This window comes from Hibiscus syriacus, unplaced genomic scaffold, assembly GCF_006381635.1.
Source record: "Hibiscus syriacus cultivar Baekdansim isolate YM2019G1 unplaced genomic scaffold, ASM638163v2 tig00116959_pilon, whole genome shotgun sequence".
Taxonomy (NCBI): Eukaryota; Viridiplantae; Streptophyta; class Magnoliopsida; order Malvales; family Malvaceae; genus Hibiscus; species Hibiscus syriacus.
In genome coordinates, this window is record NW_024063485.1 from 3648500 (window position 1) to 3663422 (window position 14923).

At 32.6% G+C, this 14923-nt stretch overlaps 1 protein-coding gene across 1 annotated transcript; it reads right to left on the reverse strand.

Moving 5' to 3' along the window:
• Positions 1-4627: 4627 nt before the first annotated feature.
• LOC120189836 (prostatic spermine-binding protein-like) lies at positions 4628-5367 on the reverse strand. The gene is made up of 2 exons (XM_039193004.1): positions 5201-5367; positions 4628-5102 (listed from the first exon to the last, which is right to left on the reverse strand). The coding sequence occupies exons 1-2, from the start codon at positions 5365-5367 to the stop codon at positions 4628-4630; spliced, it is 642 nt and encodes a 213-aa protein (XP_039048935.1).
• Between the last annotated feature and the right edge of the window lie 9556 nt (positions 5368-14923).

Consider the following 14923-nt stretch of genomic DNA (forward strand, 5'->3'; position numbering starts at 1 on the left):
CTGATGCTTTCGTAGTGCAGTAGTGTGGTATACTCTTTGATAGTGTGCACCATGTCGTCCCGGTTAAAGGTGAAGCAACTATATCTCGGGTTCCAGAATTGAATCAGTGCTCAGAGCAGGGCCTCATCAGTCTTGACATGAAGTAAGAGGGCAATATCACCATATCGTTGGTTGAACTTCTGCTTTCTGTCATTCTTCCAACTTTCCCAAATGTTTTGTAACTCTTGGACATCATTCTGTTTCAGGCTGACAGAGGCATAGCTAACCAGCTCTGACACGTAGTTCCCCTGAAGATCGTCTCCCTTCTCTTTCTAAGTCATCTCGGACCATAGTCGTGCCTCGACGTTCTTAATCTCTTGTATTACAACATCTTTTCCCATTAATTCAGATTATTTTTTGTGTAACAAACGCTTTTTAAGGATCAATAGCCTCTTGTTATGATGCAAATACTAAAAAAACAAACACAAAGGCATAAATGTTAGTAAAATAAATAAATAAATGACGAAAGGAAAAAAAGGCATGGTTAAGGTAAAAATATCCTAGGTTTCAGAAATGTGGTTTCGGGGTAGGCTCTAATTCTCCATGGTCTCCCAGTTTAGGTTCTAAAAACGGTACCCGAGTTCTCCTTGCCGGTGCCCCCTTGGGCTTGCCAGACCCTTAGTCTTAAACCCATCACAGGCTTGTGTGGACTAAGTTAAACTCGAGGGGATACATTCCCTTATGCCCGCACGGTGAATAAATTCACACGAAGACATAAGGTATATGAATCCCGAAGGCTACTTGCTAGGCCCGCACGGTGAATAAATTCACACGAAGGCGTCGCTTTCACCCCATTTAAAGCAGGGTTTGGAGCTCGGGTTTAGAGCCTTAGATGAAAATCTTTAAGGGCTGAAATCATTAAAAAACGGTGAGTACAACTATTTACTCGAAAATATAATCAAAAGTAAGTAATAAGGATCGAAATGTTACCTTAAAATTTAAACTTACCCTTTTCATTAAAAAGACAACTGGAAATTACCTTAGCCTGACTCACTTACCTGTCTCCCCAGCGGAGTCGCCAAGCTGTCGCGTCTTTCGGTTATGGCCCCGGAATTAGGCTTTGACTTGAAAAATGTGGATTGGAGTCGCCACCAATCATTTATTTAAAACAAATGGGTTGATCGGATACCCTATTTCTTACCTGATCTGCGTCTTTTCAAAGATGTGTCGGGTTCGGGACTCGGTTACGGTCAAGGAATGATTAGCACCCTTGAACTGTCCTTTCGGTACTACGTAATTTCCAGTTGTCTTTGATTAAGAAAATTGCAAGTTAAATTAAAAGGTAAATTTTGATCCGAATTACTTACCCTTAATGAGTTTACGGAAATACCCTTAAAAATAAGATTTTAAAAGAAAATAATAATAATAAAAGAAAGTAACAAAACTAAAGAGTAAACCAAGGAAATAAATGAAACCAATAATAATAAATATAAAATAATTGGATGAAAAAAAATGAAATTGAATAAAATAAAATAAATGAAGATAAAATATATATACAAAAAGAATAAAAAATGTAAAGTATTTTTTTTAAAAAAAAGAAAAATAATAATAAGAGCAAAGAAACTAAAAATAGAATGAAAATAAATAAATAGTATAAATAAAATAATAAAAAATATATATAAAAATATAAAAATGTATGTATAATATAAAATACTAAATAGTAATAAAATAAATAAATAATGAAAAATAATATACATATAATATTAACTAAAAATAGTAATCATAGAATATAAAATAAAATAAAGTAAGAATATATATTATAATATATTATATATATATATATAACGTTAGGAAAATATAGTAAAAAACATAGTAAATAAGTAAACATAGATAAAAAAAATATAATATATATATATATAATAATAGGAAAATAATATAATAACGTAAAAAATGAAAAAAAAATTATAATAAATAAATAAAATATAATTAAATATATACATATATACATATAAATAATAAGGGTTAAATTAAAATAAAAAATGAATTAGGGGTCAAAATTAAAAGTCAATCGAAGAAAAAAAAGACAAAACACGCGGATCCACACGACCCGTTTATAAAAATCCGAATAATTTTTTAAAAACACAAGCCTCGGGGACTAGATCTACAAAAATAGATCTCGAAAACGCCCCCGTTCATCGGCCAAAAACACTTCTCTCAGTTTTCTTTCGAAATCAAAACACAGCAAGGGTAAGGAAAAATAACATGCGAAGGTATGAACTTTACCTTTCAAAATATAAATGCTTCGAAAAATGGCTACGAGTTGCTTGTAATTTTTTGCTTGGTATTTCGTATATCCTCCTCCGAATGTGTTACAATAGTGAGTTACAATGACTATTTATAATGCCTGTGGATCCTATCTTTAGGAGTTTAAATAATAGTAGAACACTATCCTAATTTTAGGAGATTGAATCCTAGCAAAATTCTATCCTATTTTTAAGAGTTTGAATCCTAGTAGGACGAAAAGGTGTGTTGACAATTATAATTCTCAATACTTTTAATATATTTAATTTCCAGTATTTTAATTTTAATTATTTAAATATCAGTACTTAATTTCCTGCATTTTTATTATTTATTATTTTATATTACATTATGTGTTCTTGCATTTTAGTCCCTTTACTTGATATATTTAGTTTCAGTTGTATGTGTTGATTCGTTTTTATTTCAATCCTTTTTAAAGCTCTAAATTAGCTTATTAATCTGTATTTTGGCAATTTTAGAGAAGAATTTCATTTACTTAGATTATATATTAAATCATTGAATTTAGTTTCCCTTTAATTTAGTCCCTAACCTTTTTAATGTAGATGAATGTTTGATTTGGTCTTCGTTTTTATGCTCAAGGTTCTGAATTAATTATTCGATCCAATAAGTTGTTAAAATTGACAATGTTTTAATATTAGAGCCCTCATCTTAGGTTTAATTTCACTTTAGTCCTTTAATTTAGATGATTTTTTATTTAGTCCTCACATTTATGCTCGAGGTTCTATTTTAATTATTCGATCCAATAAATTGTTTGTTAGGATTAATATTAGAGCCACCATTTTACGTTTAATTTCATTTTAGTCCTTTAATTCAGGTGAATTTTTATTTGGTCCTCGCATTTATGCTCAATGTTCCATTTTAGTCATTTGATCAAATAAATTGTTAAAATTGGTTATGATCAATATTAGAGTCTCCATTTTAGGTTTAATTTAACTTTATTCCTTAAATTAGGTGAACTTTTTATTTTTTTCCTCGCTTTTATACTAGGGGTTTCATTTTAGTTATTTAATCTAATAAATTGTTATAAATTGGTTAGGTTTAATATTAGAGGACATTTTTGGTGTAATCCTTTAAGTTCTATAAGTTCATAATTTGACACTTTAGTTAGAGGGGAGCCTTAAATAATTCACCTAGTATAATTATGTTCAATAATAACTTGTTTGATCGCATATTCTGATAAAAATAAGGCAATGTTCATTTATTAGAATATTAACAGTGTGTCTTTCATGTATGCCCGAGGATGACTACTAATGATTCCCAATGTAAACCAACATCCTTTTCGAAATATCACATCATGATTCTAAATTATCAAGGCAATGCTTATTTATTGAGATTAATAAGGAAACTTTCGCTTGTGCTCGAGGATAAATGTTATCGGTCCTAATAAATTGATATCCCTTTTAAATTTACATACATAATAGGTTTTAAATTAAATGAACTTCGAACTCAAACTTCCAATTTTAAAACATAGGCTAAATAACTAGGTACCAATTTTTTGTAGTTTCGGGTGCTGATCATTCCCCCACGCATACCTTACTCTTGAACCAAATTTCTAATTTCGCATACTGAAATATTGGTACTTTAGTCAAAATAAAATATTTATTAAAATTACCACGATTTTAAATATTTCAATCTCACTTTTAAAATGATTGATGTCTACTTTCATCTTTTGATCAAACCTTTCAAAAACCTCATCATCTAACCGACTCTCCCAAAAAGCCGATTACGACAGTAGTAACTCCGTGAACCACATTTTTTTAATTTTAAAAGGAAAACTCAAACAAAAGAATTTAATTTTTAAAGACGTTTCAACACTGACCATTCTTTTTAGGAGTCGAATACTAATCATAAATTTCATAGGAGTTAAAATATAAATTCATTATTATATTATTCTATATTTGTTTTATCTATTTAACCGACAAAAACAATTTTATTTTGTCTAACCTATAATTTTATAGGATATAAAGAATTTTGTACAAAATTTCACCAATTTAGGTGATCTTGACCCCTACCGACCCTTCTAGATTGACCTCTATCACTATGTAATGCTGCATTAATCCTATAAAAAATTAAACATTTTATTAAATAGTAAAAACCTAAATGCATATTTATCACAATATAAAAAATATATATATATTCAAAAATAAATATTTAATTAGTATGTTTTTCACATATGATAAAAATATGAATTATCTTTTCAATAAAAGTTGTTATAATATCAACATATTCCATTCAAATCCTCTGGCGGAAAACAAGAGAGAGATAGAGTAACGAGCAGACGTTGATGATGTATATTGTTAGTTGACGACAATGACGATGATCTGATGATCTAATGATCACGATCACTATCACTATCACTTCTATGGCCGTCTTTATACTTTTTTCCCTTCTCTTTTTTCTTATCTCCATCGCAACCATGGTTACTATCACGGTCACTACCACTATCACAACGACCACGACTACTATCACGATGGCGATCAATATCTCGATTGTTGTCACAACTACGACTATTATCATGATGGTCATGATCATGGACATAATTATCATTATCATTGTAGGATTTGACTTTGATCATACCCATTATGCCTTCTTCCTTGTACTTATGATCAGCTTTCTTATTGTGCTTATCCTCTTTGTCTTTCTTGTGATGCTTATTGTCTTTATCTTTCTTTTGATGTTTATCGCCACTTTTATTTTTACGATCAAAGTCACGATCATCATCGTCACCGTGAAATTTGTCTTTACTCATACCCATTATCCTTTCTTCCTTGTGCTTATGATCATAATCATCATCGTGAAAATTTCTTTGGCATACCCATTATCCCTTCTTTCCGTTTAGGATCACCTTTCATGTGATGCTTATCGTCTATCTTTCTTATGATGTTTATAGTCTTTAATTTGCCTATGATGTTGCTTGTCGTCTTTATCGCCAATGATTATATCCTTGATCTTATGGATCATGCCTTCGTCTCTGTCTTCATCTTTGTGATGTTTATACTTTTCCCCCTTGCTCTCGTCATCGCTATCCCCTCCCATCATGTCTTTCGCCTTATCTAGTATTCCCGACATTGTTTTCCTTTTTCTGATTTTTTAGTCTAAATTTTTTATTGCAATGGAAAAAATATATGAAGTTCTCGGATTGCTATATATTCATTAGCGTTTACTAAGCAAATTACTTTATTGTCCTCATTACGTGTATTGTGTGGATTTCCACTTTGCCTATTTTGGTTAAATTTTAAAGGATAAAAATGAGGAAGGAGCTAAAATTAAACCCTAGCTTTCGTTGGGTGTCTTTTCTTTTATTTTTAAATTAAATTGTTGTAAGTTAAAATAAATTTCATTAGAATAGTTATTTATATTATATTTTATTATTAAATTGAATAAATTTATGAGTAAATTATTGATCATCTTTTTTTTACTTGTATAATTTTACTCACTAAATTAAAAAATTAATGTTTTGATTATTTACGTTATTGATTTATTAAAATTTGATTACTTATTTTATTGATTATTATATTTTAACCATTGATTTGTTAAATGTTGTTTGTTTGATGTGACAGATTAGTGAAAGAAGCTAATTTTTAATTTGATCTTTAAATTTTAGATAGAATACTATTTTGAACTTTGAACTTTATATAAAATATCATTTTTGACCTTAGATAAAATATCAAATTAATACATGAATTCGATTTAAGTCTCCCACCGTTGGTCGCCACTCAACACTATCGTTGTCGGTGGACATCAACCATATGTCGGAATGGTCCTTAAAGTTTTTTTTGGGCTAAGGCAGGGATCAATCCAACTGAATTTGAAAATATATTTTTTTTAAGAAAACAAATAATCGAAGTCATCATCGACCTTTAGGCTAGGTAGGTTGAATACCTAAAAACCTTTTAAAATATTTTTTTAAGAAAAAATAAATTTAAAAGATAAAAATAGCCTGTGTTTGACCAGAAATTCATTTTTAAGTGTTCGGGAGTCTATTACACGTGGGAAGGATGAGCACTCCACAACGTCTAAAACTTGTACCTAAGCGATTATACGTTATCTAGATAATAAATTTTGCAAATTGAAATGTACATTTAAATTATGATCATTTTCAAACAAAAATTATAGGATATTCTTTTATACGAACAATCCTTGAAATATCACTCTTTATCAGTCAATACACGTTTCCATATATTCTTTATACAAAAAAATATTACCTTATTTTATAAAAAAATACGTGTATTTAATATATATGAAACTCACTCGGACATAAAAAAGGTACTATTTTGTTTGACCGGTCCTCGAAAACCACTCATTGTTAGTCAAGGCATTTCCTCTCACAAAATAATATTGCTTAAAAATCGACTTGAATAAAAAAAATAGTTCCTTGTACGAATAATCCTCGGAAACACACTCGTTTTCAATGGATTACCCTTAGAAATAATATATTATATTTTAATATATAATTAAATTTTAATATTAACATGGAAGAATATATAAGTTATATAAAAAAAAGGTACAAATATATATAGTATAAGGATCAAATGAACATAAATATAAACACAATAAAGAATGAGGACTAAAATGCAAATAAAGTAAACTACATGTACTGGAAATGAAATAAAGACTATAAATATCATGTAGGGCTAAAATGAAATAAAATAGAATATAAAGCTTAAACAAAAGAAATGCAAAAAATTAAATATTGGAATTTAAAGGATTGAAATTTAAATGCCGAATTTTAAAGCTGAAACATAAAAATACAGAAAAGTAAAGGGTGAAAATATAAATAATAGAAATTAAAGTTCGAATAAAAATTAAAGGTTAGAGGTCAATTTTTAGTGATTATTATTACATAAAACGTGAGTCATACTCTAGGACGAGTCATCACGAGATCGTAAATTAATTTGAGTAACATTAAGTTAGTAATCACCAAGTTAGAATTTTATCCGAACCGTAGGGGTCATTTACTGAGGTGGGTCATCGTAAGATTGTATCAAAATAAATGCATTATAATAAAAAGTAATCATGAAAAGAAAATTACTCCAATAGGACACATATTTGAAATAAAATAATAAAAAATAGTATAGTGACCATAACGTAAAAACGCTGTAAGGAGTCAAGGATTAAAGTGTGAATACCTCAAAAATTCTAAATTTAAATCCTGCTTCTCTTTTTTTTAGCCATTTTTAAACCTAACATTAAAGAAAGCCTCAAATGTCTCCCCTCTACTCTCATCTCACGCGGCTGAAAGCTCTCCAAGAGCATGGCCGCTGTCACCTTCCCTGAATCGGCACCGCTTTTTATTCTGACGCCGCCAACTATCAACAGGAAACCTCCCAAATGACTATCAAACAATCGAAACAGTCCTATTTCTCCTCTACCTAAACCTATGTCTCGATGAATAGCTCCTAGAACCCGAAACAATCGTGTGTCTGCCATAATTCGGCAATACCTTTCGCTCTAAACCACCAATCGTCTAGGCCTAACAAACCCTAATCTCCCTTTCTGTCCTACCCCCAAATTGAACCTTAAAAATCATTCGAACCCCCTACACTCCTAAAGACTTCGACCTACTAACTCACGGTGACAACCCTTGGACTCTTTCACTCAGACGAGACGCGTTGACCACTCACAAGTAAGCAACGAGACCCCTTTTTTATTTGCTTTCAAGATGAACACTCACACAATGAAAACCAGTGAATTCGAAAAGGAAAAAATGAAAATAATGTAACCACTAGACCCAACCTGCACTTTACACCGAATCTAGACGATTACATGTCATATTTAGAAATCATTTTCAGATTTAAACCGCAGTCTAAAATCTATTTCAATGAATAAAATACAAATAACAATAAAATAAAAAGTACATAATGAAAATATATATTATCAAAAGTTTGTATGAAAAAATGTTCAACACAAAATATCGGTATACAAATACTTACAGACAACCGTAAAAAATGTGTCACCAAAATAAAACAGAGATAGGCGTAAGAAAATGAACAGTGGTACAAAAAGGGAAAATAGTTGATCCTTTCGATGCCAAGTCTACTAACCTACTCTCTGGTAGTAAATGAAAAGTTGAAAATTAAAGAGTTCGCAAAAAACCCAGTGTGCTCCTTGTGGTGTATAAAACATTCAAATAAATACTTCGCTAAAAAATATTTATAAGACATGCTTTTTAAAACATGAACATTACCCTCATCCGAACCCCAGAATGTGTAGGTTCTCCTGAACCATTCACCCACTCGTACATCCGGTAAGGACCTTATAGTTATAGCACAAGGACCTGCGATAAAGACTTATCCTGTGTACAAAGCATATGAGCTTGCGGTAATGTCTTATAAGTCAGAGACTAGGCTTAAGACCTTCATCCAACAATACCCCTAAGTAAATACGCGTGAATTTGAGCGAAAACAATGGTTTCATTATTTAAAAGATGAAAACAATCCATTTTTCAGAACCAAATATAGAAATATGGTAACCAGGGATAATGTCAGAAATATACGATAAATCAGATATATGAATCCAATGCATACGGTAAATTAGATATCATGTAGTCAAAATATTTAAATTCCAAAACAGTTCATACTGATAGTTTAAAGAAGTAATGTAACATCATTAGGAATACACCAGAACTGATCTGAGAAGTCTGGTACAGTAGTTTACTATCGGGTCTGTCTATCACAGACTTATCAAATGAGTTAGAAGAATTGTATCAAAATCCTAGTAAAATAACTAATAAACTTCAATTAAACAATTTATAAAAATATACAAGTAGCTCTCAAAGAACTTTGACTATACGGATAAATTGGACGAGGAATATCGGACCTAGTCAACCATCGGTCAGGGAAGTCATGAGCACCTTCATAAAAATATAATCACATATCAATTCTAGATTCAATACCCAAGTAATTATGTAGAAATTCTAAAAATACTAAGTATTTTCGGATTAACAGACTTATTTTGAGGCCTTCAGGTCATAATTTTGCAAAGCATACCTTAAAATCGAACTAAGGATGTCGAAAAATGTCAAAAGAGAGTTTTCAAGAAAAGCCCAAGGCGGTCAATGGAGAAAGTCAACACCGTTCAATGGTTAACGGTGGTCAATAATCAACGGTCAATAGTTCTATTGGACTAGTTTAGTCTTGTATGGTTGGACCAGTTCAGTCTGATTTGGATAGACCGGTCTGTCTAGGCCGGTTTAGGATTTAGGTGGGTTCAGATTCTGGGTTAGACAGATTAACAGCTCATTTTGGATGACGGGTCGTATCGGGTCAACAGGTCAGGTTGACCCGCTTCTAGAAGGTCCACTAGGCGATCAATGATCCTCACGCATAGCGGCAGCGTGTGGGGTACGTGGGGGTCATCTAGGATCAGAAAAATTATGGAAAATTTTCTAAAATTATTCTGATGCGTTTTGAGACACTTACCAACCTCGGTTCACAATGGTAAACGGGAGAGAGCCCAATTATGCTACGTGAAAAATTGATATTGTGCACCACTTCACACATCAGTGGCTACAGTAGCAAAAACAACACCAACAAACTCGGGATGATGTAAGGATCAAGTTGGTACGGGTGGTGCACTAAACATAGCAACAGTTGACAAACGAAAAATCGTTGGAAAATTTCTTGGGAAAGTTTATAAAAATGGGAAGGAATATAGAGGGGTTTTTGGGTTCTAAATGGGAAAGGTTTAAGATTTAGGGTTTTTAAGTTTAACATTTCTAAAAAATGACAAAATTATGCCATTGGTCCTTTAACTTTTGAAACTTTTTGTTTGAACCCGAATTTAATTAAAAAATTTAGTTTGGTCCCCAAAATTCCAATTTAATCCTTGAAATGAAATCAAGAAACTCTTAGCCCCGAATTAGGGTATCATAACTCTCCCCCTTAAACAGATACAGAAACTGAGCCTACATCGACTCAAAAGTCTCCAGGTAGCCTCTGCGGGACTACGGTTGCTCCATTAAACTTTGACCATCGGAATCCGCCTATTCAGAAGAATTCTCTCATCCGATCTAAAATCTAAACAAGTTCCTCCTCGTTTGACAAATCATACCTCAAATCATCCTCAATCTGAATGATGACCAGGATCCGAAAGTATAGCCTCAACAAAGAACCATGGAAACATTATGAATCTGAGTGAGCTAAGGCAACTCTAGTTTATAAGAACATGTCTGATTCGTTTCAGAGTACGATACGATCTAATAAATCTCAGACTCAGCTTACCATTGTGTCAAAATCTCAACACCTCCTTCCACGGAGTTACCTTTAGAAAAACTTGATCCCTAACCTCAAAACTCAATATCCTTCATCTTCTAATTGGAATGATTTGTCTATCAAAGGCCTCTCTCAGGCGATAACGGATCAGTCATAACCTAAATCACTCTCTCAGACTGACCATCATTCTGTGGATGAAAAAGTTATGCTAAAGTTCAAACGAGTATCCAAAGCCTCATATAGAGCCTTCTAGAATCTAGAAGTGAATCTCGAATCTTGGTTAGAAATGATAGACAACAGAACACCATGAAGTCTGACGATATAAAAAATATACAAACTAGCTAACTTATCTAGAGAATAATTAACTCTCACCAGAATAAATTGAGATGACTTGTTGAGGCGAAAATCACCCAGACATAATCCTTTTTAAAATGAGTCAAAGGCAAACCAGACACAAAATCCATCTTAATACACTCCCATTTCCACTCTGCAATCCTGATAGACTACAACAGACCAGACAGATGTTGGTACTCTACCTTGACATGCTGACAAGTCAGGCACCTCGCAACATAAATATCATTTTTCACCCACCAACCCAAAAGTAACAGTCCTTAAGATTATTGTACATATTGTTCCCACTAGGGTGCATAGTATAAGGGATATTATGGGCCTCCTAAAGATTAGTCCATATCAATGCATCATCCCTAGGGACACATTAATGGTCGCAATAACATAGAATACTATCATGATTAAAAGTATGACCCGAACTCGATCCCTGCTCAACCTACTCAAAAAATGGAAAACAATGAGCTATCTAGGAGCTGCTTAACCTTAATCTCATCAGCTAAGGTTGGCTTAACCTGTAACTCTATCAACAAAATACCTTCATCATAGAAGCTTAACCTGGTAAACAAGGTTCTCAAATCATGTATTGTCTTACTGCTCAAGGCATCAGCCACAATATTGGACTTACATGAATGATACTCTATCTCACAATCGTAATCCTTCAGAAACTCTAACCAATGATGATGCCTTTGGTTCAACTCTTTATGAGTAAGCAAATACTTTAGACTTTTATGATCAATATAGAAGCAAATACTTTAGACTATTATGATCAATATAGATGTAACACTTTTCTCTATAGAGGTAGTGTCTCCAAATCTTTAAAGCAAAAACCACTGTAACTAACTCTAGATCGTGGGTGGGATAGTTACACTCATATGGCTTTAGCTGACAGGGCGCATAAGCTACAATCTTTCTATCATGCATCAAAACACATCCCAATCTGGAGTGAGAAGCATCACTGTAAATTAAAAAATATTTCCTAGATTTAGACTGAATCAACACTAGGGCTTCAATCAGAACAATCTTTAGTTTCAGAAAACTAGCTTGTTGCTCTTCAGACAAAACAAATAGAATATCCTTTTTCAACAGTTTTGTCAAAGGAGCTGCAATGATGGAGAAACCTTCCATGAAAATACGATAATAGCTAGCTAATACTAAGAAGCTACGAATATCCGAGATGTTCTTGGGTTACTTCCAATTCAAAATAGCCTCTACTTTACTCGGATTCACTAGAATATCTTCAACAGATATGATATGTCCCAAAAAAGCTACCTCGCTAAGCCATAACTCGCACTTGCTCAATTTGGCATACAACTTATGTTCCCTCAAAGACTGTAGAATGATCCTAAAATACTCATCATGTGTTGCTTCTATCCGAGAATACACCAATATGGTGCCAATGAGAACGACCACAAAGTTGTCTAGATAAGGTCAAAACTCTTTATTTATCATATCCATAAAGGCAGTAGGGGCATTAGTTAACCCAAATGGAATTACTTGAAACTATTAATTCTCATATCAAGCACGAAATGTAGTCTTGGGAACATCAGAATCTTTTATCTTGAGTTGGTAATAACCAAACCTTAAGTCTATCCTCGAAAAGACGGTATCCTATCGAAATTGGTCAAATATATCATCGATCCTGGGGGATATTAATTTTTAACCGTAATCTTGTTTAGATCCTGGTAATCAATGCAGAGTCTACACGTCCCATCTTTCTTCTTGACAAAGAGAACTGGAGCTCTCCACGGTAAAACAGTGGGTCAAATGAATCCCTTATCACAACTCATGGAATTAGACTTTCAGTTCTTTAAGATCTTTAGGGTCATATAGTAAAGAGCAATAGAAACTGATGTCAAACTGAAATAAACTTCAATTTCAAACTCAATGTCTTTATCCGGTGGTAAACCAGACAATTCCTCGGGGAAAACATAGGGAAATTCCTTAAAGGTCTAGATTCCCTCTATAATAGATCAAGAACCCCTGGTATCCAGAATATAAACAAGAAATACTTCAGAACCCTTTTTTATCATCTTTTAGCTACCAAATCATATACATTCGTCAAGAACTCACATATTCCCTAATCATCACTTTCTTTCAGTTATTAAGAATCTTTAATACAATTCTCTAGGTCTCACAATTGAGATTAACTGGATGCTTGTCCATCAAATCAATTCCAATAATCAAGTCAAAATCTTCTAGAGCCAACTCCATTAGATCGGCCAAGAACATTTCCCTAGGGATCTTATAGGACATCCTCTAAAAAATTTGATCCAACTCAATGAATAGACCTACGCGACTCTAAATTGTCACAGGACTCATGGTATTTTCAACAAGGATATTGAAACCCCTAAAAATAGATTATGATATATATGAATGGGTAGAACCAGGATCAAATAAAGCAAACTAATGAACTGAATAAACAGTAACATTATATTTTGAGTGCATGTTATCTATTTTACTGTATGCATTGGATTCTTATATTAAAGGCGTTTTAAGGAACTTACCAACCTCGGTTCATAATGGTGAATGATGAAGACTCTAATTATGCTACGTAAGAAAATTGATGTTGTTCACCCCTCTATATGCTAGTGTTCATGACATCAAAAACAACAATGGTGAACTTGGGAGAATGCAAGGATCACGTTGGTATGGGTGGTACGCTAAATGGTGCAACGATCAGTGACGAAACGTCATTAGAAATTTTCTCTAGAAAGTTTCTAAAAATAAGAAGGAAGAGACAAAGAGGTTTTTGGGTTTCTAAATTGGGAAGTTTCGGGATTTGGAGGTTTTAAGTTGAACATTTATGGAAAATGGGAAAATCATGTCATTGGTCATCCAACTTTAGAAACTTTTTGATTTGGACCTTATTTAATTAAAAATCATTTTGATCTCTGAAATTAACTGAAATTCAAATTTAATCCTGAAATAAAATCAGAAAAATTTTAGCCCCAAAATTGGGGTGCGATATTCAAGAAAATCATATTTGCTTTTAAAAATTTTATTTCTTAATAACCAATTGTCTATGATTTCATTGTTAAGTTTTTAAATCCAAACTAAAGTTACAAGTGTAAAAACGTAAAGGCAAAATCTCAATTTTTGTCCAATTCTTTAATTTTTTTGCTTGCATAGATATTGACATGGCCTTAATCGATCAATTTGGCATCGAGTTGGTGGTCGTGGCTTTCTTGTGGGCTAGGGACCATAGTTGGATGGCTCACACTTGCTGTTATGGATGAAGGGACAACTGTTTTGTGAGAAGTTTATCACGTGAGAGATGAATAAATGGCAAATGAGGCTATTCTAGTTTGCTCTAGGGTTTCGTAAACTCTAGCTGTGAGCGGTCTGGAGCATTGATTGGAGAGTGATCCAATGGCTGGAATTTGAGGTAGCGGTAATAATATTTAGGTTCGGTTTCTAATGTTTGGGTAGGGGATTGTTACTTTTAGGTTTAGGGTTATTTGATTTTGTAATATGTTTGAGAAAATATAGTGGACTTTATTTTTTAATTGGTTTATATTTGATAAATAAAAAAATAAAAATGGTATATATTGTTTGGGCGCAAAAATAGTGATTACAATTGTCCCTGTTTGCTTATTATGGTGGACCAAGAATGAAGAAACGATAGAACACACCATTTGTATTTGATCTAAATTACTGAATTTTGATCTATAAGTTCTTCTCATTATGAACACTCGTTGAATGTTGATCAACCTCCTTAAGTGTATTTGAGTGAAATATTGAACAAGTTCTTCTCATGATGAACTTCTTCTCCCTCTCTAGAATAGTAGACAAATTTTCCTATATGAGCTTCATATTCTCCTATAAATCCATATTGAGGTCGAACAAGCTCTCCTATATGAACTTCTTCTTCCCTTGTCACTTTTTCCTCTCTAGAAAGAGTATACAAGCTCTCCTATATAATCTCCATATTCTCTCATAAGGCCATGTTGAGGTTGAACAAGCTCTCCTATATGAACTTCTTCTTCCTTGGTGATCGAGTTCTTCATATTATGAATTCTCTATTAGAAATGTTACTCCATCTCCTTCTGTAATGGATTTAGAAA